The sequence below is a fragment of the Anopheles coustani genome, chromosome 3 (genome assembly GCF_943734705.1).
Source record: "Anopheles coustani chromosome 3, idAnoCousDA_361_x.2, whole genome shotgun sequence".
NCBI classification, from domain to species: domain Eukaryota; kingdom Metazoa; phylum Arthropoda; class Insecta; order Diptera; family Culicidae; genus Anopheles; species Anopheles coustani.
The window spans coordinates 36,510,829-36,537,246 of NC_071288.1; the positions used below are offsets into that span (position 1 = coordinate 36,510,829).

Below are 26,418 nucleotides of genomic sequence, written 5' to 3' on the forward strand. Positions count from 1 at the left end.
AAAAACATGAAAGCAAGTGGTGTAGTGTATGTGTTCCAAAATTAAAAGTGTCAAGTGTATGTGTAGATGGGTGTTCGATGTGTGTGTGTGTGCTACGGTGATCGAATGGTCTCCGTAATATCATAAAATACCAGATTGTTGGTAGCTAAAAATTCAACTACGCAATCAAAACTAGGTAGCAGAAATTATTCCGTGCAGTGTTGGAATCTCGTCGAGCGAGAATAGTTAAATCAACGTATAGCTGGATCCCTGGCCTACGGTGGACCTGCGTTGGTGTTACCAGTTTGTGTGTTTGTCTAGCCGCTCTGGCGAAGAGAGTGTACTATTGCGGTTGCTGCCGCAAGACGGAGTCCTAGGCGGTGCGAAACGGCGGAAGTGACTGGGCAGTATTTCGTTGGAGGTAAGATGTCGGAAGGGGAACGCGCGGTTGGGCTAGGCAGGTTTGAACGTTATTTGGTCAGCTTTCCAGGGTGTTTCCGGGTGAAAGAGTTTGGACTGGAAGGATTAAACATTATTTCCCGAATATGGATTTAAATGATGCTATTCTCGGTTCTGCTTAATCCTGTGAATATTGTATAAAACTCTTGGAATTATTTTACGCAATATCTATTGTTTACGATAGTTTTGAAGTGGCAGAGAAAGAAACAAGCTAAGTTTAATCTTGAGTTTAGTTCACCATACCTTTTTTACGGTCTTCAACGTTGTTTTGTTATTTCTAATGACCTTCTTTGTGTAGCAATGTAAGAACTATAAAAAACAAACAAAGCTATTAGACCATGATTTTAGTCGAAATGTGCATAAATCAATGTTATTTCATTGGCAACTGATATTCCCAATAATAAAAGAAATACTTTAAATATGCATTTCTCGTACACCAACCTAATTATTGGTACCCAAATATCAAAAGAACATGATTCTGCTCCACAAAAATGCTTACAAGCTGTTCTAAAACTGTTAAAAATACTAAATTAAAAGCGGATAAGCTATAAGATCACGAGCATACTAGCAGAAAATATGTTTGATTGCTCTTTCAGTGTGAATATCCTGTCTAAAGAGCGACTTGGTTGCACTCAGTTTTCACCCAATACTTTCCGGCGATCAGTTAGATATTGATAAAAAAATATGTTCAGCATTGTTTTTCTTAGATTTTCCACCTTAGTGTATTCTTTTTTCTTAATTTCGTTACTGTTTTTAAAGTGATTTGATGTAAATAGACCGAAATTACCAATAGATTGTACCAGAATGTTTTCGAAAGATACACATATCCCCCGGCCCCATCGGCGCAGGTGGGTGGTGAAGAAAAAGGCCCACCCACCCACCCGCACGTGGGTGAGCGTGTGTGCGCAGGATCGCGGTTGTTTTGGGTCGATTTTACCCTCTGCTGCTAGCTGCTCCGGTTTGTAACTGTTTCATTTTTTTTTTGTTCGGTTCACAAATTTCTCCACGTGACGACGTTTGACAGCCTATTGGTGGTCGTCTGGCTGTCAAATTGGGGGAAAATAGGTCAAGGGTGTCTCGTCTTTTCGGAAACACATTGTTCGTGTGTGCGCGCGTGTCTGCTGATGGCCCCGCAATTGGATCGAAAGTCCATGTTCGCAATGAAATTAAATAAACAAAACCGGAAAAAATGTTTCGAACCGAACAAAACCGGGCAAACGCCAACCGTGTACAAGTCCACCGGCCCAGAATTGCGCAACAGTTGTGAAAATAATTACACCACGTCGCTGGGGTCCACTTGGTAACAGAATCAAAATCGGTCCGGTTGTCACACGCCGAACGAACGGTGCACGCGAGGTCGTCTATCTGAGTATCGTCGTGGCGAGGCACGGTAAGAAGAAATTAAACGCACCGGATCGCCGAAGACACTGTGTGCCGATGGTGCCGCAGTCTGCGAAGCCAGTCTTCTTTGCAACAAAAGTGTCCCATGTCTGCCTCCGTTTTGCTAGGAGTGTTTGTTTTTGTGTGCTGCTGTTGTTGTTGTTGTTGTCTGTGCCAGACGCGGTCGAAGATCATGTCGCACTTCTTCCTCCCGTCGAGGTCGATTCCCCACCAGAAGTTCCCTTTGGGTTCGGTGCGTCGAAGATGTCTATGCCCTCGATTCGATGGTAGTTGTTCGTTTTCTTCTGTTTCTGCCCCGTGCGAAGCGCGTAAACAAATGTCACAACAGGGTTAAGTCGGGCGGTAAGGGATACCACTACGTTCCCACACACCCCACACCACCATTCGTGGCGAGCATGATCGTGGCGCGTGTTACCCGGTGCCCGAGGTTGTTCTTCGTATTTCCCTGATAAAGCAAAACAAACGCCCTGTTTTTTTATGTTTGTTCGGTGTTAGCTTGAGAAGAAAGCGCTCCTTTCGACGTGGTTAAAAAAATGGTAAAACACCGAAGAGTCACAACACTCTTGGGTTTCCATTCTACCCGTCGCACAACGCAGGAAAAACACAACAATATCCGAATAAAATCTAGTTGAATCCGATTGTGACCGCTAACGGTCGGGATCGCACCGCCACCCTCGAGGATTTCACTGGCGCATTCTCTCTTGCCACGATCGTTGACGGGCGCCAATGCCCCTAATGAAGGGGAAAGCGCAAAAAGATTTGCAAATTAAAAAATAGAAACAAAAACCCCCCGATGGGAGGGTGAAGTGGTCCGGGGAGAGAACATGCAGTGCTACAGAAATAACAACCGCCCAGAGGCTGTGACCATCGTGGCCACGACGGTGATTATCGTATGGGGCCAAAAAACAACAACACCGATCGGCCATCGAAAGGAGCAGCAGAAGAGTAGAGGGCTGGTAGGGTGGGGTCTAGCTTTGCATAGGATGAACGGAGGGGGATGTGCGGAGGAAGTGATGATGGGGACGCCGCCATGCTATGAATACATCGTCTGCGAATGTTTTGGCGTCGCGCCGCCATTGGGGCAGAGTTCTAATTTTGAACCCACAGGTATCCCGCACACCTCCGGCAAGGTGAAGTGGTGGTGTGTATGTGTGTGTGTGTGTATATATGTGACGGTAGAAGGGAGGTATTACATTCAGCACCCCGTTGGGAGACCGGCAAGCTCCCGGCTCGCGACTAAACATTAGTATCCCATTCTGAATCACTTGAACCGGGGCGGGCAGTCGTTAGGATTCCTTTGCGATCAGTTTTTTGCTAGAGAAATTGTTTGGTCGAATAAAAATAAAACTACCCAGACACAGCATTTCGAAGAGAAGTAAAGATTTTTTTATTGCAAAGTGTTTACTTTTGATTTTAATAATTTATTCGTCATGAAAATATCTTTATGATGTGTGATACTTTTCTACAGGCATATGTATTGTTATTGGAATTAATTTAGAATGAAGATGAGTTATTATTCAGGAATTGAAGTGTCAAATAATAACTCAGGTTAATATTAGAGCTGTGTACTGGAGATTTAGCTTTGATTGATTTTGAACGAAAGATTTATGAATCACAAAGATTTGTTGATTGATGTTTGAAGAACAGATGGGAAAGAATCACCTAGATTCATTAGATTCATGAAAGTTTCAAATGATTCATCAATGTTTTGGTGGATCTTCGGTGAAAAGTTCATATGAATGAATCTCGTCAAAAGATTAATAAGTCACAAGTCTAGTTGATCCCCCTGGTCTACTTTCAAAAAGATTGGTACAAATATTTCGTAGACCATAAGTTTATTTTTCTTGATCTTCACATTTTTGTTTCTTCAATAATACTTGTTTTCAATATTAATTCGTGGTCTAGTAATACTGTAATACTTGTTTTTTTGCATTCAGTGCCGCTTCAACATTGCATAGGCTGTAATATTCGTACAGCCTGTAAAATTCATCGTATTTGTAGTTAAGACTAAATTAAAAATCATAAGAAAAACCAAACGCCGCTTGGGAAAAAAGAGATACTCTACTATTACATGAACGGTTTTGATCGATATTCTACGCATGATGAATTGCTGTCTGGAGCATCGTTGATGTTGATTTCGAAAATGGATTTTTCACGTACGCCTTCGTTTGGGAAATGAATTGCTCTAAGCGCGCCATGGTTCGTGCTAAAAATAGTGGAAAACGGGTGCGCACAAACACAACCGTACGGCGCCCGTATTTATCGTACCCGGTCTTGTTTATTCTGGCCAGTTGAATGAACCTTTCGGGAGCGATAATCCCCCGGCTGAAACAATACAACATCTCCGTTATGAAATAAAAAATGGTGACCTAGCACGAGGCGGAAACATTATGTTTGTTATTAAAGACATGCCGAAATCACTTTTTGCCGATTGATAAAGTTGTGAAGCAAACGGATGTTGGATTTCGTGGAACTTCACCAGATAATGGGCGAACAAGTTCAGTGGTGCTTCAATGGGGTCCGGTTCTTAGAACCATGGACCATGTTGTGTCGAAATTTAGCGGCAACAAAACAAGACATTTTGCAATTGTCTGCGTGGACCGAAAGTATAGCAGTGGACACACGATTCGATTGAGAAAATGAAGAAACCCCCGATTCGTTGTGAAATGCGCATCAATTTTTTGTACCGCTCATGAATCGTCACGGCGCTTCCGTGGGCTTCCTAGCGCTGCCATCGTTTTGATATGACCTTTGACCGCTACGTAGTATGTCTATATTGTTTCGGTTTTTAAGGTGCGAGCTTTGAAAGTGTTGTTTTTGTCGCCTACTTTGACCATCTACACTTTACACGTCCGTCCGATCGTCAATATCGCGTACTGTTCCCATGTAGTGTTGATGATCGCGGCGCGGTTTCCGTTCTGTGCCCGGCATTCGCTGTGGCGCCACGAATACACACCCATCTCGCCTCGACCTTAGTGTACATACACCAACAACGGCAACGATGACGCGGCCAGTTTCTGCTCTTCACACGTTGCAATCTACGACTTGGCGCCACCTGTCGCGGCCGCCGCCGCTGCCGTCGCTTTCGACATTAATACGTTTTGACGCACGCGAATGCAAGCGAGAGATGGACCCCGGGGTGGTGGGCAGTGAAAAGGATGGGTTTGCACGTTACCTCACACTCTCTCTTCCTCTTCCCTCCCGGGACGGGAGATAAGCAGTTTTTTCACCACAAAAAAAAATTCGCTAGCAGCACCTACCGTCGTGTTCTGTCCGTGTTGTGGCCGGATCGAAAGCAAAACAAACCCCTCCACGAACCGAGCACTCGGGATGTAGCACTTTGTTGCAATTGCGCTTCAGATATGTTTGCCGTAAGGTGTCCGAACAAAATGTAGCGTTCGGATGCGTACGTTACGGGAAAGCGGGGTACTATGAGAGACAGAGTGTAACTGTGTCAGGAGTTTCTTAGTTTTATGAATGGAATTTATAAAGTTGAAATTTATGGGAGTCCGGGAATCCGAGCCGGTTAAAAAATAACTCACGAGTGTCGAACCCAGCCGAAACCATACCCTCTCCTGTACGAAAAGACTGACAATTCACACTGAGTTTTTCTGACAGGGAAAAACTCTAGTAAGCCCATTGCCACTGTTCTCGGATCCTCGTCAAGAACTCTCTGTTGCTTCGAGTCAGCCGCGAACTCAATACAAACTTTAGTGGCATAATGCACATTTCCAATCTACTTCAACACAGGTTTACATGTTGATTATTTTACTTTATATTTTCATTTAGTTAGAGCTTAGTTTAATTTGGATCCTATCCGACCATACAATCTTCTGAGCAAAATTTCGATTGATGAGCAAACTTAATTTATTATTATGTTTAACTCGACAGCCATTTTTAATCAAATCTGTCTGGCTAGCCTCGGTGCCGTCCACACGCAGAAGCTAAGTTATATTTATATTACACCTTTGTTTTAAATCTCCTTGAATATGCAAGCAAAATGAATTAAACAAACACTTTGCTAAAATTAGACAAAGAAAGCTTAACGATCCAGCTGAATCTTTTTTCTCTAGACAAAATTATATTATGATATTTTGGTATCGATAGTTCTCTGTTTTGGCATATATCATTTCGAATAACTTAGCAGAACAAAGTTAGTTATGATGTTAAAAACTTCATCCGAAACCGGATAAATTTGGTACATTCACTTAAAACGTCATAAGCTGGACCAGGAACTTTTTTATATCCTAAAAATTGCCAGCTCTTTGTAAAACGTGCGTTTTGCGAGTGTGTTTCGTTTCATATTGTACCCTGGTTCCCTTTGTGTTTCGAATATTAGATTAGACCATAACAGTACAACATTTTAAACGTTTCGGCAAAACGAACTACACGGGCGCTCAGCAAACGTTATTTATGACCGTATTTACATAGCTTTGATTCGAACACGTTACCAACGAATAATCATTATGCCACAAACATCTTCTTAATGTTTCCCGTTTTGTTTTCGCCCGGTTTGGAAAGAAATTTGGCGATAGCCTATCACCTTGTTTTTGGCATATGCCAAGCGGTGCGGTCAGATCGGAGCTCTAATCTTTCTGCTTGCAGAAATGTAGCGTTAGATCATAGATTAATATTTTCGAGCGCGATCCGCTAATCAATTGTGTAGAGTTTGTTGTATTTTTTGTCGAACGCGTTCTTTCGATTATGTTAAAGCCTGGTTTTGGCAGCAGTCGTTAGGTTGATATTTGCACAACTAATTTCTATGAGTGATTTTGTTTTGTATGTTTCATGTAGTTGTCCTGTATATTTTGGTATTACTGTAATTTTGGCCTTTTTCTCTAGATTATTTCTTATTATTACCGATACCGGAACCGATACCGATTTATTGATGCTCTCATTCACCTCGTGCACCATGTGTTGTTTATTCACATAATTAGTGCGCCATAAGGAACGCAAGGTTATCGACGTGAGAACGCATGGCCGCGGTGTGCAGTTGATGCCCTTCAGCATCGCTAACGGACTCACAAAACGTGCCACATTCCCGACGAATGTTGTCAACATGTTCACAGCCTGCAGCCGCGACACGTGTCTTGTCACTGCTTGTTTATCAATTGCGCTGCGTCAAACGTACAATCCGTTCCGGTTTATGGCGCATCGAGTGTGTGTGTGTGAGAAAACCTGATGGCGCAAAGTGAACAGTTATCAGCAGGCTGATAGCGGCGCCTAGATGAGCCTCTCCATTTTTACAGATAGCGTTTCTGGTATGAACCAACGCAATATGTTTGTACTTTTTTTTTGTTTGGCTATCATTGCCTTCAAAACGGATAATCGAACAGCTGGATCTCGTCGAGTGTAAATCAATTGGTGTTAATTTCGTATCCTTGGGATAATATTTGACGTAGCAGTGTACGTTGGTCATAAGTTATCGCTACGGGGTACTTATTTTCTAAATGTTCTCGTCGCCGGAGTATCGTCATAGGGCTTAACTGGATATTAATAGAATAAGCAAAGACCAAGCTACACTAATTATTGGCTGGACATCTTGTTTGCGTCGAATCTGTTGTTAATAAAATTCAATTGGGCTGTAATCAATCAATTGAGTTGCGATCAAATGAACCAATCGCCAATCAAAACTAACCTATCTTTTTGGTTTCTATGTAGCTCAGATTGGAGAACTCGTATTTTTACAACGTATTTTATAACTGAAGTGTAAAAGTACTAGTCTAATCCTCCGCCCCAATGATTGTTTTTGTTGAATGCACAATCTATCACACAGTTGAAACACCATGACTGTGGCTCTTACCAGGGGTCGGCAAAGTCGGGCCCACGGGCCAAATCCGGCCAACCAACTGATTTTATCCGGCCCGTAAGAAAATGTTAGTGCCTCATGCCTTAATTTTTGTCGCATTTGTTTCTTGTCACGAAATCATTTTTGTTTTTTCCTAAAAATTTAAATTACAATTGTTCACCGAGGTGTTCAATACCAAGTGAATTCCTCCTACACTTTTTAATAGACTTTGATTTGATGATGATGAGTATTTGCATTATTGATCGTGCTAAAATTTCCTACTCTCGTGAATTTTATCCAAAATCCGAAGGCAAAAATTCATTTACTTTGTATACAAAATAGCTTCAAATCATACATCAACAAATACAGTTTGTATTCTCATTACGATGTAAAATAAGACTCGCAACATTGAAAAAATGCTCGTAGCTGAGTTATTTTCACTACTAAGAGTAAGCCAGCAAAACAAAAAGAAAAATAATTTGTTTTCGTTGAATTTTGATCGTTTTTTAACAAATACATTTTGTTTAAAAAAGTTTAATGGAGATTTTTTTAAATGTTTTTCTTACGTCACTTTTTAATGTAGCTTTACTATTTAAAAAGTTGATACTCTATTCAAAAGGGTTAAGTATTACTTTGAAAATATGAAATCATCATTTAAGGTATCAGGCCCGTGATATCAGTTTCTTTTTAATCATCAGGCCCTTTTTAGGAAATGTATGCCGACCGCTGCTCTTAAGGTTCGTTTTTTGTATCGTCGCATATTGTTCTGCGCACATGTTTCATAAGTTTTTATTGGGATAATTTTTTTTAACTTCCCGCCAATCTATATTTACTCTAGCACTAACTGTGCTTTAATTCGAAACTAGCAAACATTATGCCTCCACCTCTCGGAGCACTTTTGCCCTAAAACAAGCCCAACCATCGGATTTTCCTGTTGTTGCGTCATAGTTTTCGGCGCGTTCCGTCCTAGTCTGGTTTTTTTTCTTATTTGCTAGGCTACTTTATCGAAAGGTTCGCTTCAAGCTGCAGCATCGATTTTTTGTTATATTCTTTGAGGAATTCCCCATGCGCTAGAATGTCTCTCTAAAGCAGGGATCGGCACACGTTTTTCAAAAAGGGCCAGATGATTAAAGAGAAACCGAAGGCGCGGGCCGGATACTTTAAACGATGCTTCAATATTTTAAAAGTAATACCCTTTGTAATGGAAAGTGGAACTTTCTAAATAGCAAAGTTGCATAAAAGGTGGTAAAAGATAAAATATTTAAAATGTTATCGATAAACATGTAACAGAAACACCTCGTTAAACAATTATCATCTTCATTTTTGGGAAGAAAATAAACCTGACATCGTGAACAAATTCGATAAAAATTGGGATGGGTTTTTAGTATGAAGCACTTAAATATTCTTACGGGCCGGATAAAATCATTTGGCGGGCCGGATTTGGCCCGCGGTCCGCACTTTGCCGACCCCTGCTCTAAAGCGACGATGGGGTTTTCCTTTTATTTATTTTTTTGTTATTTTTTAAATGTTCGAATCCATCGCCCCGCGCATGGCAGATGATGGTTTGTGATGGTGGGATGGTGGGAAAAAAAGGTTATGCTCGCGTTACACCCACATTTGGTCATAAGAGTATGGAGGCGGAAAACACGCCAGCGAGTGGATGCTGGAAGTATCGGAGACCGAAGAGTCGAGAACGTAGGAGCGGTATTTATTTCATCCTGACCTGACCCAAATCGTTTCGTTGTGGCTCGTAATGTTCAATCGACAAGCTTTTAAAATATTCCTCTTACCGGTTGAAGGTATGAAATGTTTTTAAATAATGAATATTGGAATATATTTTTACGAAATCACACTGCGGTACTGACAGCATTTTAATGTGTCATTAAAGTTCTATCATGTTAAACAATTACTTATCCATTACTTGTTTCAAGATAAAATATTACTTTTTTTTTAAATAAAGAAACCAACCCATTTATTAACATAATTATTTATGTGTACGGTAGAGGAAACACAGTAAAACATACTATTATTTATAACCGCAACCGCTTATCCTTAATGCGTTGCGTCATACGTCGTTCGATGAATCAAGCGCTGTTTTAAGTCGACCATAATAATAAAGTCTTGCTCAGCATAAGAAACGTCGTGAAACAATCCAACCGTGGGAGTACCACCAGTGCGTGGTGGTGGCTTCGTCATCGTCTCGACAGCATTTTATCATCGTATTGGACATTTTCTGTACTCCGCGCCCGTACGGACTAAAGACCAAAGACACAAACTGCACATGCATTTATGATCGCACAAGCTGTGGTGCATAAGGCAACCGAATTCACCCCACTCACCCCAAGGCCGAGTGAGGAAAAGAGTAGGAAAGGAAGGAAGCAAGAGGTCCGCGTTTCGTCCGGGCGGTCGCGTGTTCCGTCGAAACGAGATTCGCCTTCGGGACTCCCGGCCGGGGCCGTTCCTCTTCCTGTACGCAACGAGAATGACGTTCGGTTAGGTCAGGGTTTTGCTACTCGGTAAACCGCCGTCAGACGTATTTCTCCAGCTCCTCTCATTCTCTTTCTCTCTCTCTCTCTCACACACACTTTCTCGAATTGTTGGGTGTGGTTCGGGCTCCATTCTGCACCATGGCGTGGCTTTTTCTTCCCATTTGGTTTCCCTGTTCTTCGCGGTTCTACAATTTTCCTCCCGTGCGCTTCCCGTAGAAAAACCACGCTTGGTTTGGCGCTTTGCGGTTCTGATTGGCCTCGGAAAAACCTCAAATATCCGCTGGCGGGCGACCAGCAGTACCGCGAGTCAGCCGGACCGATGTGCGAGTGGAAGATTGATGAATGAAGTTTGCTGTGGACGAGAGGAAACCACCACCGTTCGGGTTGGTTCGCTGCGAAAAAGACCGTCTGGTTCGAAGTCAATTTGCCACGCCACATGCCGTGACATGAACCTGGTTGGGGGTGGGGGTGGGATGCCTGTGTGACGGGGGGATAGTTGGCGTAGTGCGGACCGTCATCGTATCGTATCGCTGCTGCACACCGAGAGCATGGCATGGCACATTTTACGCTCACTTCTAATGAATGAATGAACGTACCTTTTCCGTTTGGGGGGTTGCAAGTTGAGGGCTTTTTTTTTTAACTGCCATTTTTCTACAACGACCAAGGGAAGGGCTCGCAAACACACCGCAAAAGCCCCGACCGTGGAAGCAACAATGTAGCATTTTGTATACTTTGCAATAGCCCGGAGTGTTTCAAGTACTGTTTGTTTCGTTTGGGAAGTTATTTATAAGCTGTGCTTTTTTATCCTCAATGCATTCTGGTTGCAGGCAATATTTTGCTTCAGCAGTTATGCCACTTCTCATATTCTTTTTATGAGTGTGTTCATACCGAATTCATCTTTCTATACATGTTGCATTCGTGAGAGAAAACCTAATAGTCTCAATTTGTCAATGCAGCTTTTATATATTAATGTGTTTGTTCAGCTTTTATATATTAATTTACGTAATATAGATACGCAGTCGCCAATTTTTTAAGTGGAATAGCAGATTTCTGCAAACATTAAAAGATTCTTATGCCAAAAACTGACTATTAGTACCAATTGGTCTACATTGGAATTATCATGATTTTCTGTTCTAAATATTCTACATCGGTACAATTTTATCCAGGCAAGCAATATTATACACTATTATAATGTTTGCAAAAGCTTTTAAAGGGGTAAATCGAAATCGTCATCTACTCATTACTTTCATTTTTAATTAATCTAAACTGAACCCACCAATGGTTTAACGCAGCGGTCGGCAAAGTCCCGCTCGCCAACTAATTTAATCCGGTTTGGAAGTAAATTTTGGTGCTTTATACAAAAAACCCATCTCAATTTTTATCGGATTTGTTCACCATGTCAGGTTTGTTTTTTAGCCAAACATGAAGATTTTAATTGCTGAACGAAGTATTCAATACCAGGTGACCTCCTCGTATACTTTTTGTTAGGCTTTTTCTAATGTATTTGCGTTATCGATGGTTCTTAAGTTTAATAATCTCTTAAATTTAATAGACTCATGCGTCTAAATTCCGGCGGCAATCACTCGTTTACTTTGTAGCAGAGGTTATTTTCACTACCGAGAGGAAGCCAGCAAAACCAAAATACTTTAAGATGATTTGAGAAGAGAAAAAATTAAAGAAAATAATCAGCAGCACATAGAACCAAATGTTTTACAAAATTTAATAATTAATTTTTTTATGTGTTATCTTACACCACTTGTTAATGTAACTTAACTATTTTAAAAGTTGATACACTGTTCATAAGGGTTAAGTATTGCTTTGAAAACAATAAATCATCATTTAAGGTATCCGGCCCGCGCTTTCGGCTTTAAGCCGTTGACGATGCCGTCACCTTAACGATTTGAATTACGATATTACCATTGACAATATTATAAATTTAAGTTACTAAACTAACATGACTTTTACACTAATTCTGCAAATATATTGTAGAACCTAAAGTGCGCACAGAAAAGGAACCACGGATTCTTCCCCGGGAAATTGATATAAAAACCATACAGTTACCATTTACAATGTTTCCTGTAATTGCGTACAGTTTTTTTTCTTCCTTCCGTCAACTTCTTGCTTGCAGCGTTGGTAAACAAAAGGCTTCTCAGGTCAAGTTTTGTTTACACCCTCACACATTACACTACGGGGGTGTAAGCCACCACCCATCTGGGCCCACGATGTTGAGGTGCTGTGCTAGCCGTGTGTAGGTAGTTCCAATGGCCTAGTTTCTAGTTTTTCACGCCGAACAGAGAATGCCGACCCGAGCGCACCAGAGGGAAGCATGGAAAAGCGGCGTAATGGCTGGCACAAGATGTAAACAAATAACAACCACATCACGGAGCACGGGGGTAGTGAAGGAGGGTGGGTTCGGTTTGGTTTTGTTGGTGGGAACTGGTGCCAGGGACACATGAGGCGAAAGCGCTTAGATTTTGCAGTTTTCTTTCGCCCTTTTTCCGATACATTAGCTAAACGTAATATCCTGGAAATTATTTAAAAATAAGCCAATTTTTCACAACCCACAATGTTGAAATGCACCCATAATAAGTTCCTTTTTTGCAAGTAAGCTCGGCCAAGGTTTAAAGAAAATATCGCCATTTTCTTAGTATTTCGTCATTTGCTGCAGATTCAAAAATCTTCTCATTTGGTAGGGATTCGAAGGGGGAACTCGGAGGAAGCCCGACGGTCAACTTGAACAGGCATTAATATGGGGTATGCCAGCAACGTGTGCATGCGTAATAAAATCAGGTGGGAGTCTCGTGAGGAGGCGCGCAGATTAGATACGCCCGGTGGTCCGTGGGTTCAGCGAACGACCACGACTACGCCGACGAATGATTTTTATTGCGCAGTAATTTGTCCCATGTTGCCCCTCACTTCCAGCGAAAACAACAACCCACCCTCGACTTCGATCCGGGAGCGATGGAACCAGGCTTTTCCGAGTGTTTGCTCTCGCTCTTTTCATCACCCACGCGCGAGATATCGCGAAAATCACTGCCTCAAGTGTTGATCGGCAATGGTTGTGAACTGGATTTTCCCGGGATCGATCATCATCGTAAGCGAGCGGCAGAGGTGATGCACCGAGTCGCCGACAACAACATCTCGCAGCGCATTGTTTATGTATGCTAATGGACATACGGTTTGTTTGGTGGCGGAGGCGTCTACCGTCCGGGCTGCCGCTAATCGCAGTTTGCTGGAACCCATTACGTTTCAAAACACCCCCTTCCCGTTGGCATTTGTTTTCCTTGAAACTTAGCGGGACCATAAAATGGTGTCTGGAATGACCGCACGTGCAACCCATTGGCTACTACAATGTAACGGAATGAGTTGCAGCGTGGACAGATGGGTATGACGGTATCACAAGCCTTTTTAGTTTTTACTTTTATTTTATATTATTACCAACCCGATATCTACGATGTTATACCGGTGTGAATTCACTTCAAATATTTGTTTTGATATTCACTGAAATGGTAAAGAGCATGAGCCGAAGCCTCAAACATGCCTTACTCTTCCATCTCAAAATAGAAGCAAACTATGTATAGAGGAACAATTTTATCTTTGGAGGTATTTTAATGCTATTTCGGTTTAAATCTTGGTTATTCAATAAATGTTAATACTCAAAACGTTGTTGTAATCCTTCAGCATAATTTATTCGTAATTAGATCGATAAAACGATCATCAAACGTTTGAAAACAACGTAATGAGTTTATCTTTTCTTATGCAATCTTATTTTTTTTTTATTCAACCTTAAAAACTTATTTTATTTCTGCTTATGATATTTAATAGCAAAAATTATTGAGTAGATATACATTTGTTATTGCACCTCTCCCATTGTGATGCTATGAACCAGGGGTCGTCATACATTTCCTAAAAAGGGCCAGATGATTAAAAACAAAACCGAAAGCGAGGGTCGGATACCTTAAATGATGATTTGATGTTTTCAAAGTAATACTTAACCCTCTTAAATAGAGTATAAACTTTTTCAATAGTAAAGTTACATTAAAAAGTGGTGATAGATAAAATAAAAAACATTTCTTCATTAAACTGTTTTGAATAAAATATATTTGTTAAAAAACGATCAAAATTCAACGAAAACAAATGATCTTTCTTTTTGTTTTGGTTTTGCTGGCTTCCTCTCAGTAGTGAAAATAACTCAGCTACGATAGTTTTTCTATGTTGTGGTTCTTATTTTACATCGTAATGAGTATTAAAACTGTATATGTTTTGTATACAAAGTAAACGAGTTTTTGCCTTCGGATTTTTGATTAGATTCCTGAGACTAGGAAATTTTAATACGTTCAATAATCTTCTTCTTCTTCTTCTTGGCGTAACGACCTCTTGGTCATGGTCATGCCTGCCCGTTAAGGGCTTACGAGACTTGTTTCCCTGTTGTACGTGGATAGTCAGTCCTCTCGTACAGGGGAGGGTCCGGTCTCGGTTGGGATTCGAACCCACGCCGTCGAGGTGGTGAGCCCCGGCGCTCATGGGCCGATTTTCTAACCGGCGCTACCGCTCGGCTGTCGCGGATCCCGGAATGCAAATACGATAGAATTATTAAAAAGTATAGAAGGAACTCACTTGGTGTTGAACAATTGATCCTCGTTTAACAATTGTAATTTTCATTTTTGGAAAAAAAACAAAAGTGATATCGTGACATGAAACAAATCCGATAAAAATTGAGATGGGTTTTTGTATGAAGGACTAACATTTTCTTACGCTATAAACGATCGAGAGTGGTTCAAGTGTTGAAAGTCCCATCATTTTGATTAATTATTCAAGTTTTATAACTTTTTTTTCTTTGAATATTTCGGATGAGATTTATATTTTGAAATTCTGCGTTAGACACTACAAGGCATCGTTTGACGTACGTAAACACCCATTTAACGTTTTCGCTCAACTGCGAAGAGAGAAAACTGCGGCTTGCTAGCCGTTGCTGACAGTCACATCGGTTTGAGCGAAAACGTTAAATGGGTGTTCGCGTACGTCAGACGATGCCTTTTAGTGTACTTTACACTTTTGCTGTCTGAATACTACTAATGCATGTTACTTGAATGTTTCTTGTAAGATTAATTTCAGTATTCTTTCAGTATTTGGAAGCTCATGGTAAAAATATTGAATACATCTTTCTATAGTTGTAGTAGCAAAGATATGTATTAAGTTAAGTTTTTTTTTAGTAATTTTGCTAACTTAAATATTTTTCACATAACAACTTGATAGATAACGTTCTATGTGGCTAGACAATGAGGTATATTTTTCTTCAGAAATTGTAGTTGAGAGATAGTAAAGATCATATTTAACTAAAAGTTAAAAGTCGAAAATGATTGATGATTAGCACCGTCGCTGATAACGGCTTTTGCGAAATGTGTTCATTATAATTTCCCGATAACATATTCCTGTGATAACCTTTACAATTTCATTTTTTTGTTAGATCATTTTCATTACACGAACATTCTTAGTAAATTTTCTTTAGGATGGTTAACATAAGCTAGCGGCATATAAATTATTGAACGATGCATTTTGTTTGAACTAACCATCAATATTTTTCAATGCAAGCAATCAAAGCTATGACATGTTTGTGGCCCAATGATGAGCATTCCAAACGATTGACTTTCCTATCCTACGGCGCCGTTATGTTTAGTGGATCTTCCCATTTTCAACGCGTCTGAAAACGTGTTCCATTTGTTACTTCCGAGGTGTAAATGTTGCCAAACACTTAGCATACTGGCCCGGATCAAACCAGTCACTGAGCTGGGACGCACGCAAAATGTCCTACGGGCTTATATGAACTCGGGGCACGCGCGTATTGCGTACGCATCTTCGTTCCGCAAGTTCGTCGGTGACGTAGCGCATGTCGCGTGCCAGTATCAATCGTTTATTTGCTTGTCTAGTGATTCGGGTAGTTGATTGCGAGGGAGTTATCTCAACGTCGGATGTACTGTTTGCTGTCCTCATTTACATGCATCCGTTGCCGGTCTCTTACCGTAGTTTGTCGCACAAATTAACGAAAATGTCGTGTCTCTGTTTCGCTGTGAACTTTGGGCTTCCTGTGTAATAAAAAATTGGAAAATTTTACTCAACGCAAAATCTTCCACTGGCAACTTGTATTATTCTCCGCTTTCTTCTATCATTAGGATTGTCATGAAAAATTTGTTTTGTTTGATTTCTGTGACCTATCACTGACAGAACGGAAGTGCAATTGTGGTTTTGATAAGGGCTCGTTGCTTCTTGTTTATCATTCTATTACTCTTTTCATGTCCGGGGTGCTTAAGTCCGTCCAGTGTCATAACAACCATTCACTAATCAGTGTGCCATTTGTTGCACCTTTCTTGCAGGTTTCGATAAGGGACGTGAAAAATTACACCGAAGAAAGAGAACAGAAAGTTGTGAACGCATCGGTGCTTTGTTGGATCACTCAAGACGTTATACGATAGTGTTCAATCATCAGCCGAAATTGTGAGGACAAACGTTGTACACCAACGATAAACGTTGCATCTCCTCGCTACACAGCCGGTAGGCCACTTGACAGAGCTTCCGTGGAGTGGACTTTAAACAAAAATTTACCCAAAACACACAACACAACATCATGTCCAAAACGGTACCAAATTTGCACGCGATCGCAATCCAAACGCCATCGTCGCTGAAGGCCGAGATCATGCCGGCCCCGGCCACGACCGCCACGGTGGTGAAGGAGGGCTGGCTTTACAAACGGGGCGAACATATCAAGACATGGCGCTCGCGGTACTTCATCCTGAAGAGCGACGGCACGCTCGATGGCTACAAGACCCGGCCGGACCTGAAAACGTTGGCCGAGAAGTCGAACGAGTTCACCGTGCGTGGCTGCCAGATTATGTCGATCGACCGACCGCGACCGTTCACGTTCATCATACGCGGGCTCCAGTGGACGACAGTGATCGAGCGGATGTTCCACGTGGACGACGAGGAGGAGCGCAAGGGATGGGTCGATGCGATCCGTAGCGTCGCGAACAAGCTGAACGAGGAGGAAATGTACCAGACGGACCCGCCCATGCCACCGGACGACGACTGCGAGATGGGCTCAATCGCTGAGGACGAGCTGCTGAGCGAACGGACCACGGTGTTCGGAACGTCCACGGATCGCGTCAGCGGCAGAATGAAGGTGGTAAGTATTTGGCGAAAACATTCCGTCACATGCGAGACATTTTCTAACGTGTGTTTCTCCGAACTGTTGATGCTTGATAGACATTGGAGAATTTCGAGTTCCTCAAAGTGCTCGGTAAGGGTACGTTCGGAAAGGTGATTCTGTGCCGCGAAAAAAGCACCGCCAAGCTGTACGCTATCAAAATCCTGAAGAAGGACGTCATCATCCAAAAGGACGAGGTCGCCCACACGATGGCCGAAAATCGTGTACTGAAAACCACAAACCATCCGTTCCTGATTGTAAGTACTTGACGGCCACGCGTGGTGTCAAACACCCGAGAATAGGAGGAGGAGCGCACAGTGTATTTAATTACCTTTCATTACTGTTTCTTTTACAGTCGTTGAAATATTCGTTTCAAACCGTCGATCGTCTGTGCTTCGTGATGCAGTACGTCAATGGGGGTGAACTATTCTTCCATCTAAGCCGCGAGCGAATTTTCCCCGAAGATCGTACCCGGTTCTACGCGGCAGAAATCATCTCTGCGCTTGGGTAGGTGGCTTTTTGAAACAAACATTTCACTAACCGAACGAAAGCTGCAGTATTTCTCTCGAACATAAATTGTAGGTTTATGCAGATGGTTTTGTGTACCGACGAATTAACACTTTTCGAAATATTATGTCCTTATTGAAGTCCGCGTTTTGTTTGTGAAAGTTTTTGTTTATCGCGGGAAGGCACGCCTTAGCCTGGATATTTCATTACGCAAGGGCGACAACCTTATTTTCCACACCCGGTTCTGTACACTTCAACAACGGACTTGTTGTTTTTCTGTAAGCCTTTATTATGCAACGCGCTCACAAATTTCAATAACAACATTTGCCAAATGGAGCGAATTACCAGCAAAACAGAAGGAAAGGAACAAATAAGCCGCAACACAGAAGTACTGACTCAGTACTGTTTTGCTAACTTTTAGCTGTGTGATCCATTAAACATGGAAAAAAAAATGAAAAACAGGTTAGGTTACCCCATTTCGTGGCAAATCGGTTATCAGGGTTGCTGTTATCAGCAGTATCAACAAAATGCATTAAAACACTGGAACACCAGGAGGGAGCGGGACGTAATAGATTGTTTTTGCAATAATTGCAACACCCAATATGCAATAATTTTCGCGTAGGCTTGCACAATGTGTGCAGGTGATCCCCTACACACTGCTCCCACACCTTCATGCTACCACCACCACCCTGTGCGATAGGATCTATCCTCGGGGCTTTCCAGGAGTTTAAAGAACTGCATACAAATGATGCGGCAAGGCTTTGGAGGCATGTATGGAACAAACAGAGCATCCGAGGCGCCACTCTTGTAACCACTTTGGCATGGAATGAAAATAATAACTTTTACTGAGAAAAAAAAAGAAAACATCCAACGTGATACGCCTCTACCGCGTGAAACCCATTTGTGTTGGCAATCGTTGCAAATGTGATCCGGTTACGTTCCCACATTTCTGGACTGGTTGAGCAATAATTGCCTTAAAGGCGGAACAAGTTTGTTGCAACCGAGCGGTGTTGTTGTTTTCCAATCGCATATAAAGTCGTTGTGAAACATTTCAAGAAGAGATTTGTTCAATCGTTTCTTCAACAGTACAATAATGACTCAAACTCCAACAGTACAACATGCGAAGATAACATTTCGCTTAAAATTATATGGAGTGTTCTAATACATCCTGTTCGAGTCGTACAGGAGATGCTGCACCGTATACACTTTCTATAATGTTTATAACATTGCACTATCTTTATGGATTTCAGCTATCTGTTTCGTTTGATTATTGTCATTGAGTTTTTTTTCTAATTTAAGGGATTATTTTTTTTATGTGGCACGACATCCCCAAGTGGGACAAGGTCTCTCTCCGAAGAGAGTTTTCGGTGACCAAAAGACGGTATATTATAGATCGGTGGTCAGCCGTTCGTAATACCGGGAGGTGCCAGACTCGAGATTCAATTCCACAGGGTGGATTATAATCAAGTAATAATACATCTTTGGGAACCACAGCGCTCAAGTGTTTTTTCCAATTGTTTCAAGAACCACCTAGTAAAACGTGGAACTTTTCTCATGCCTCGGAAGAGATCCGGTCCAAGGACTGTCGAGAGTAAATAACCAAAATGTGTCCTCCTTGTCTGATTTTTGTAATTTGCTCGATTGTCTGATTTTTTCTAATTTGTAATAATTGAATAACATTTGCAGGTGGTAAACAAATCTCTTATTCACATTTTGCGTTCTTTTATCTAAAAATATTTATATGCTGTCATTTATCAATGTAAAATTGCTAATTGTTGAACTTTTGTGATTATATTGGACACTGTTTGGACTTTCTGAAATACTTTCTATGTATCCATGTAATAAGAAAAAATAAGGCAAAACTAAATAATAAATGTAACAGGGTTTATTTTTATCATTTGCCTTATACTTCTCAGATTGAATCAACTTTCAATCGATCTGCATAGGTGACTTATTTATTGATAATTTACATATTTTACTTCAACATCGATGATGATTGTGGGATTTTTACGCATATTAGAATAGGGTAAACTTGTCTGGATTGGCAGGGTGACCAGGTACTATGCAGCATCACGTGGCTGCAATGGGAACCTGTGTGCCATTGCGTTAAGTGGTAGGGACGGGAAAGTGTATGACCTAAAGAAAGAGTTGGTGAGTTGTTGTTGCGATGATACAAACAACATCGTCAAAACAAATGAATCAGCCAAAGGGGGAGGGGTTTTGGAAAGCTAGAAATAAAAAAATGTGTGAAAATGTGTGAAAAATGTGTGAGTTTGTAACAAACAAACAAAGTGCTGAATGCTTAAAAACAAAGTAAATGTCTCACAAAAGGCATAATAAGTTAGATGAATAAGACAATAGCAATAAAAAAATTATGCGCAATTTTAACATGCTTTTTTCTTGTTTGAAGGAAAAAAATGTAGTACAAATATTTTAACGAAATGCACGTTAAACCCTTTGGTATCATTCATTTTTCATCCGACCATCTATGAATCCACATGTTTGCCAGTTTGCCTGCGCTAGAAGCATTCTCGTTCAAATTATTTGTTGTATTTCACGAGTATGACTCAATGCGCCAACTATTTCCATCTTTGGATTCGTGTTACCATCCACCCCCGGGCGTGGGGGACAATGGCAACTAATATTGTATTCAACCAGCTCTCTCTCTCTATCTGTCCCTCGAGAAAAGAGGAAGGCCATCGGTGGGGCATTGTTGTTCAGTGTCAAGTACACCCAGCCACCAGGTCCCTGCGAACTGCGTCAGAGACCCGTTTGTTTGCCCCGTATTTCCGGTACGGATAGTGGAATGGAAAGCCAACCGATTCATTCATGAAAACTTGGCAGTCCCGCTCGTGGGAGTATGCGGTAGACTAAGGGAAAGAACGAACCGGGCGGTATCGCTTGAGGTTGTTTATTTGCTGCGCTGAAGTCTGCAAGCGTGCTGGCAGTGAATCCGTACCGTACGGACAAGCAGAGGCGTCCTCTCCGAGCGAAAAGGGTATTGACAAACAGTATTGACGTCAATGGTGGGACCAAGTATGTGTCGTTATTTGTGGTCGCCGGCACGCGTGACGATTAAAACTTGTGCTTGTTTTGATGCACACAAATATGGGAGGCAGAAGAAATGACATCATCTGATTAATTGGCTTACGCTCTGGATTGTCCGTTGTTTAAATGTGTAAAAGTAACATTCATATTTGCTTCATTTTTTAAAGAATGTTGTCGTTTTGCTTTTTTTTACTTCAGGTATCTACACTCGCACGGCATAATCTATCGAGATTTGAAGCTAGAAAACCTACTGCTGGACAAGGATGGCCACATCAAGATCGCCGATTTCGGCCTGTGCAAAGAGGACATCACGTACGGCCGGACGACGAAAACGTTCTGCGGTACGCCGGAGTACCTCGCGCCGGAGGTGCTGGAAGACAACGACTATGGGCACGCGGTCGACTGGTGGGGTACCGGTGTAGTCATGTACGAGATGATTTGCGGCCGGCTACCGTTCTACAATCGCGATCACGACATCCTGTTCACGCTGATCCTGATGGAAGAGGTTAAGTTCCCGCGAAACATCAGCCCGAACGCGCGCAGTCTGCTGAGTGGGCTGTTGGTGAAGAATCCGAAACAGCGGCTCGGTGGTGGTCCGGATGACGCGAAGGAGATTATGGCCCATCCGTTCTTCGCCAGCATCAACTGGATGGATCTGGTGCACAAGCGCATCACGCCGCCGTTCAAGCCGCAGGTCACGAGCGACACCGACACGCGCTATTTCGACAAGGAGTTTACGGGCGAAAGCGTTGAGCTGACCCCGTCGGACAATAATGGACCGCTGGGTGCAATTCAGGAGGAGCCGCATTTTTCAGAGGTATGAGTCGTTGCAATGGCAACATTTTAAATTTATTTCAGAACGCTTTATTTGCTCTACGTGAGATTGGAAGCAACATTTGCGTATAACGTTTGTATCAAAAAAAAGGTCAATGATTTTCAACGGGGGGTCCGCGACAGCCGAGCGGTAGCGCCAGTTAGAAAATCGCCCCATGAGCGCTTTGGATCACCACCACGACCGCGATGGTTCGAATCCCAACCGAGACCGGACCCTCTCATGTACGAGAGGACTGACTATCCACGTACAACAGGGAAACAAGTCTCGTAAGCCCTTAACGGGCAGGCATGACCAAGAAATAGGTCGTTACGCCAAGAAGAAGAAGAAGAAGAAGTTTTTCAACGATTTTAATACAACAACGAAAAACGCTAGCAACTTGCTACTGAAAGCATTATCGAAATTTGCATTTCTTTTATGTGCAGAAAAAGTTTGACGGCGTTATAACTTATAACTGCCAAACAAGAACTGAAAAACATACCTTCATAAACAGTACTGTCGGCTATGGGTTATCCGACCAACTACCGTTATGATTATTTTTTTAAATTACCCTACTGATATAAAATTACGTTCACTCCATTCAATTATCTCACATAATTTTTTTCCTACCGTTGATGAAAGTTTGACCATGTTTTTTTAATGCTAACGTTACAACCACTGCAGTACACATGAGCAAGTGGATTTTTTTATCTTTATTTTAACGTTAAATGATTAAAGTTGAATGATTAATAAGCAGAGAAAGTATCTTCGTTACTAACTTTTTCCCCAATGATTCATTCCCTTCTACATTACAGTTCAGCTACCAGGACATGGCGTCCACGATGAACACGCCTAGCTTTATCAACTCGAACTATTCGCACCATTCGAGCAACTCGAACCATTCGAACCACTCGAACCATTCGCACCACTCCGGTACCGACCGATATCCTCCGATGCAGTGAGAGACTACGATGGCAGAGCGACCCACATCCAGTGGATGGGTGTAACGTGAACTATTTGTCGCAGAGTAAAACCAGCAGGACATCACGGAGGATGAAGTCCGCATTCCGGCCCGCTCCTCCGTCCTTGCTTTCCCGGACCTAAGAGATACTGTGGGGGAGAAATCGATCCTAATGAGAAAAAAAGAGCGAGACGAAAGAGGAAGAAAGAGAGGGAGAGAGAGAGAGAGAAACAAAGAAAAAGAGAGACAGAAAGAAAGAGAGAGAAAGAAGGAGAAGAGCAACGGACGGAGCAACCGCAAGCAGATGACCGTTAAGTTATAATTGCGTTCCATAGTGTCCAGTTTTGTGTCGCGTACCGTTACGCTTACTGTTCCATCACCTACTGTCGGCCGACGTCCGGTACGCCGGGAACTGAGCAAAGCGGGGCAAGCTCCGGTTTTCCAGGATGAGGAATTGATTTCCGTCAGCCAAATGACGATGGTGACAAAATATCGTCATGGCAAACCGGGTGGTGCGAAGCTTCCCGCAGGAAGGTGCAACACAACACTCTACCATGATCCCCTTGGAGTGTGGATCTGCGTCTCCTTTCGCAGGAGGAAAGCCGAAATGGCTTGCAACGGCTTAGCGATGCGAAGCATCTGCAGCAGGTATGGGCAGGGGAGGCGCGCTGGCAGAAGTCACGTCCCCCTCTCCATCACCACTCATTCACAATCTCCCCAAACCCCCCCATCATCAGCAAACATACCATGCATCCTAGCATCCACAGACTCGACAAGTTTTACATCGACCACAAAATATCTACCTATAACCACCGTGCCAATTTTTGCCATAGCCGCCAACCAGCGTGTATTGATCTCAGAACGAATAATATGTAGCTACAATGCAAAACAGAACAGGAAACACCGAACAAGACAAACGAACTCACACATTTAACAAAAACAAAAAAAAGCATTGCAATAGGTCATCAATGACGAAGAAAAAAAAGACATAGAATAGCAGAAACTAGGAACACGAAAGAATAGTCCTGTCCCCCGTATAACCTATTCCGTAGAACAAACAGCAAACCGAGCAACTCTCGTTGTCATCAATCCCGCATGCATCCGGTTTAACTGCTGCGTTTCGTTGAAGAACAGTTGGGGAGGAGGAGAATGTAGGGAAGGTTGCAAAGGATCAGTACGCGACATGTATAAGAAAAAAAAGTACAGAAAACTGGGTATAGGGACAAAATTTCTACAAAAGGAAATGCGTTGATTTTGGATTATTTTAGTGTTACAATTAAGCTTAGACTTATGGGTATTGGCATATACTGTAGTAGTGCGTGTTGCAGGGGAAGCGGAGGGACCGAGCGCGAAAGAAGGAGGAACAACAGTGCAGGAGAATGAGAAGAACACGAAAACGGAGATTGACGACGAAACGGCGCACTATCGTTTTTATCATGTGTTTCTAGGCAGACTCGTTAGAGTAATTTAATATTTTGTTCTACGTGGGGTTGTACGAAAGTATATTCAACCGACTTTACCCTTCTTGTGGCGTACCATGCTTTTATAGACACACTGTTATTGTGAGCTCTCGATATTCTGCATAAAGTTGTCCACTTTTCACTGCCACTTGCAAACTTTTCAATTAAAATTGACAATTCTTTGTCTATCGTTTTCCAGTGGTCAGTATAGTTTCATGTGAAAGTACGATAGTTGAAATCCGACTACGCATTCTTCTGGCGAACCATAAGTTACTTCTTCCTAACGGTTTTTGGTAATAACAAAATATTGTCAATTTAAGAAATCTTGTTGTCATTTACCGATATCTGGTGGGGGAATCGACTCAGTATCGTATTGTTTTAACTGTGTTAACTCCCGTCTTTCTGGCTTGCAAAAGTAGAAAAAATGTTAAGTCACTTAAAAATTTGATAAAAGCAAAAGAGGTTTGCCACAGATACAGTAAGAAATTTCTTTTCCAATACCACAGAGGGGGATAAGGCGTGGTAGGCATAAACTATGGTTGGAAAATGGCGTTCAATTAAATTGCCAGTAAAGAATATTACGTTAATCGAGAGTTTGGCAAGCGACCATAGGTGATGTCCGAGGATGCTTCTGACCAGGCTAATGTCGCTATTGTAGCTGGCTAAGCAACGTAAAGGGTGGTCGTTTTTTGTTAGTTTGGACGAGATAAAATTAAACCGAACGATAAGAATATGTACGACGCCTGCTGCGAGCGAGCCTTACGTTAAGTACTTACGCACTCTCTGAGAAGGTGCCGGACATATTTTTATCGTTGTGGATTTCAAATATTTTTTCAAGTCTGTTTTTTTCCTTTTTCGTAGATATTTTCGTATCCGTTTCGATACGATTTAGAAGTTTCTTCCGAAGGTTTACAGAGCATACAAGTAAACAATATAAAACGTAAAATGAGATAAGTGAAGATGACGAATGGATGAAATAAAAGATGCAAAGAAGAAAAATCACGAGGATAAAAAAACCCTCTTTATACATATATATTGAGCCGATTTTCGTGAAAGTTCCCGGAAGGAATCTTTAACATAAACAGTTAAACGCAAAGTGCATAAGCATGGGAGAAAGCAACGGGCTGTGATAGAAAGAAGTTTATAATACTTGTAAGTAGTACATAGCTGTACCAATACAATTAGCAGTAACATTAAAGCATGTATCAAGAAATAGTTCCATAAGAGCAAGAGGTAAAGAAAAAAAAACAACACGTTACTGCATCCATCGCATCTATCCATAATGTTACGAAACGACGCACTAGGGTCGATAGAAGGATGGTGCGTGCAGTAGTCCCGGGAATTACACTGCAAAGCGAATGTGGGGGAAAAACTTGCAGAACAAATGTTGCAGAGCGAATGTAAGAAATTGACCATAAATTCATTAATATTTGCGACGATTTAAATGAACGGAATTACATCGTTGCCTCGTAAAAGCCGAATTGAAACGATAGTAACTGTCACTAAATGCCGCCTAAAACGAAACCAGCACTTATAAACTCAAGTAACCATGGCAACGTGAAACGTTTCATTCGTTACCAAGGCAATTAGGATTTACAATTGCTAGTTTTGTGATGGAGAAAGCGTCATCTTTAAGTGCAAGTTGCTATCGTTTTCCATGTGTTTGGTGGTCCTTCGGTGAGCACAAAACGAATACGATTGTATTTTTCTTTTGTTTACAACTTCTTTCGAATTGCGCTGAAAAACAAATAACCGTTGCTTTAAAACATACGCGTGTTCCTTTGTAGTGTAGTTAAGTTAAGTTACTTTATGTTTGGATTGTTATTGTCAGAGTGTAGAGAATGTAGTGGCAAAACTGGATAGAAAATACAACATTTCCTAGGTTTGTTACGAGGCCTACCGCTACCGGAGAGAGTGCTAACGGAAGAAAAAAAAAAAGGGTCACATAAAACAGATGCAACCACTGTCACGGATACATACTTGTACATCCCGTCTCTTATGTGAGGGTCTGAGCGCTTCCACGTTCCTGTTTTTTTTTTATGCCGCATCATTACTAACTAACCATAAGCACGACAGGGCCCGTTATTGCCTCTGTTTTCACAAATGTTCATTAAACAAGATGAAGAGTAACGGCAGCACACATCCCCCCCTGCCAGTTACTTTTTAGTATACTACATAAAACTATTCTACCAAGTAGCAGATAAATAGCGTAGCTAAACAGAGGAGATGTAAAACGAACTTGCAGGAGCAGCTGCTGCCGTTGCGGCGCATTGTGGAGGACTATTTGACCCTACTAAACGAGAAAATATCACTGCCT

General features: G+C 41.8%; 1 protein-coding gene across 1 annotated transcript; it reads left to right on the forward strand.

Moving 5' to 3' along the window:
• On the forward strand, positions 1-25,352 carry LOC131259984 (RAC serine/threonine-protein kinase). Its single transcript, XM_058261604.1, has 6 exons — positions 1-400; positions 16,488-17,293; positions 17,374-17,571; positions 17,670-17,821; positions 21,068-21,686; positions 22,496-25,352. The coding sequence occupies exons 2-6, from the start codon at positions 16,739-16,741 to the stop codon at positions 22,640-22,642; spliced, it is 1,671 nt and encodes a 556-aa protein (XP_058117587.1). The 5' UTR covers positions 1-400; positions 16,488-16,738; the 3' UTR covers positions 22,643-25,352.
• The last annotated feature ends 1,066 nt before the right edge of the window (positions 25,353-26,418 follow it).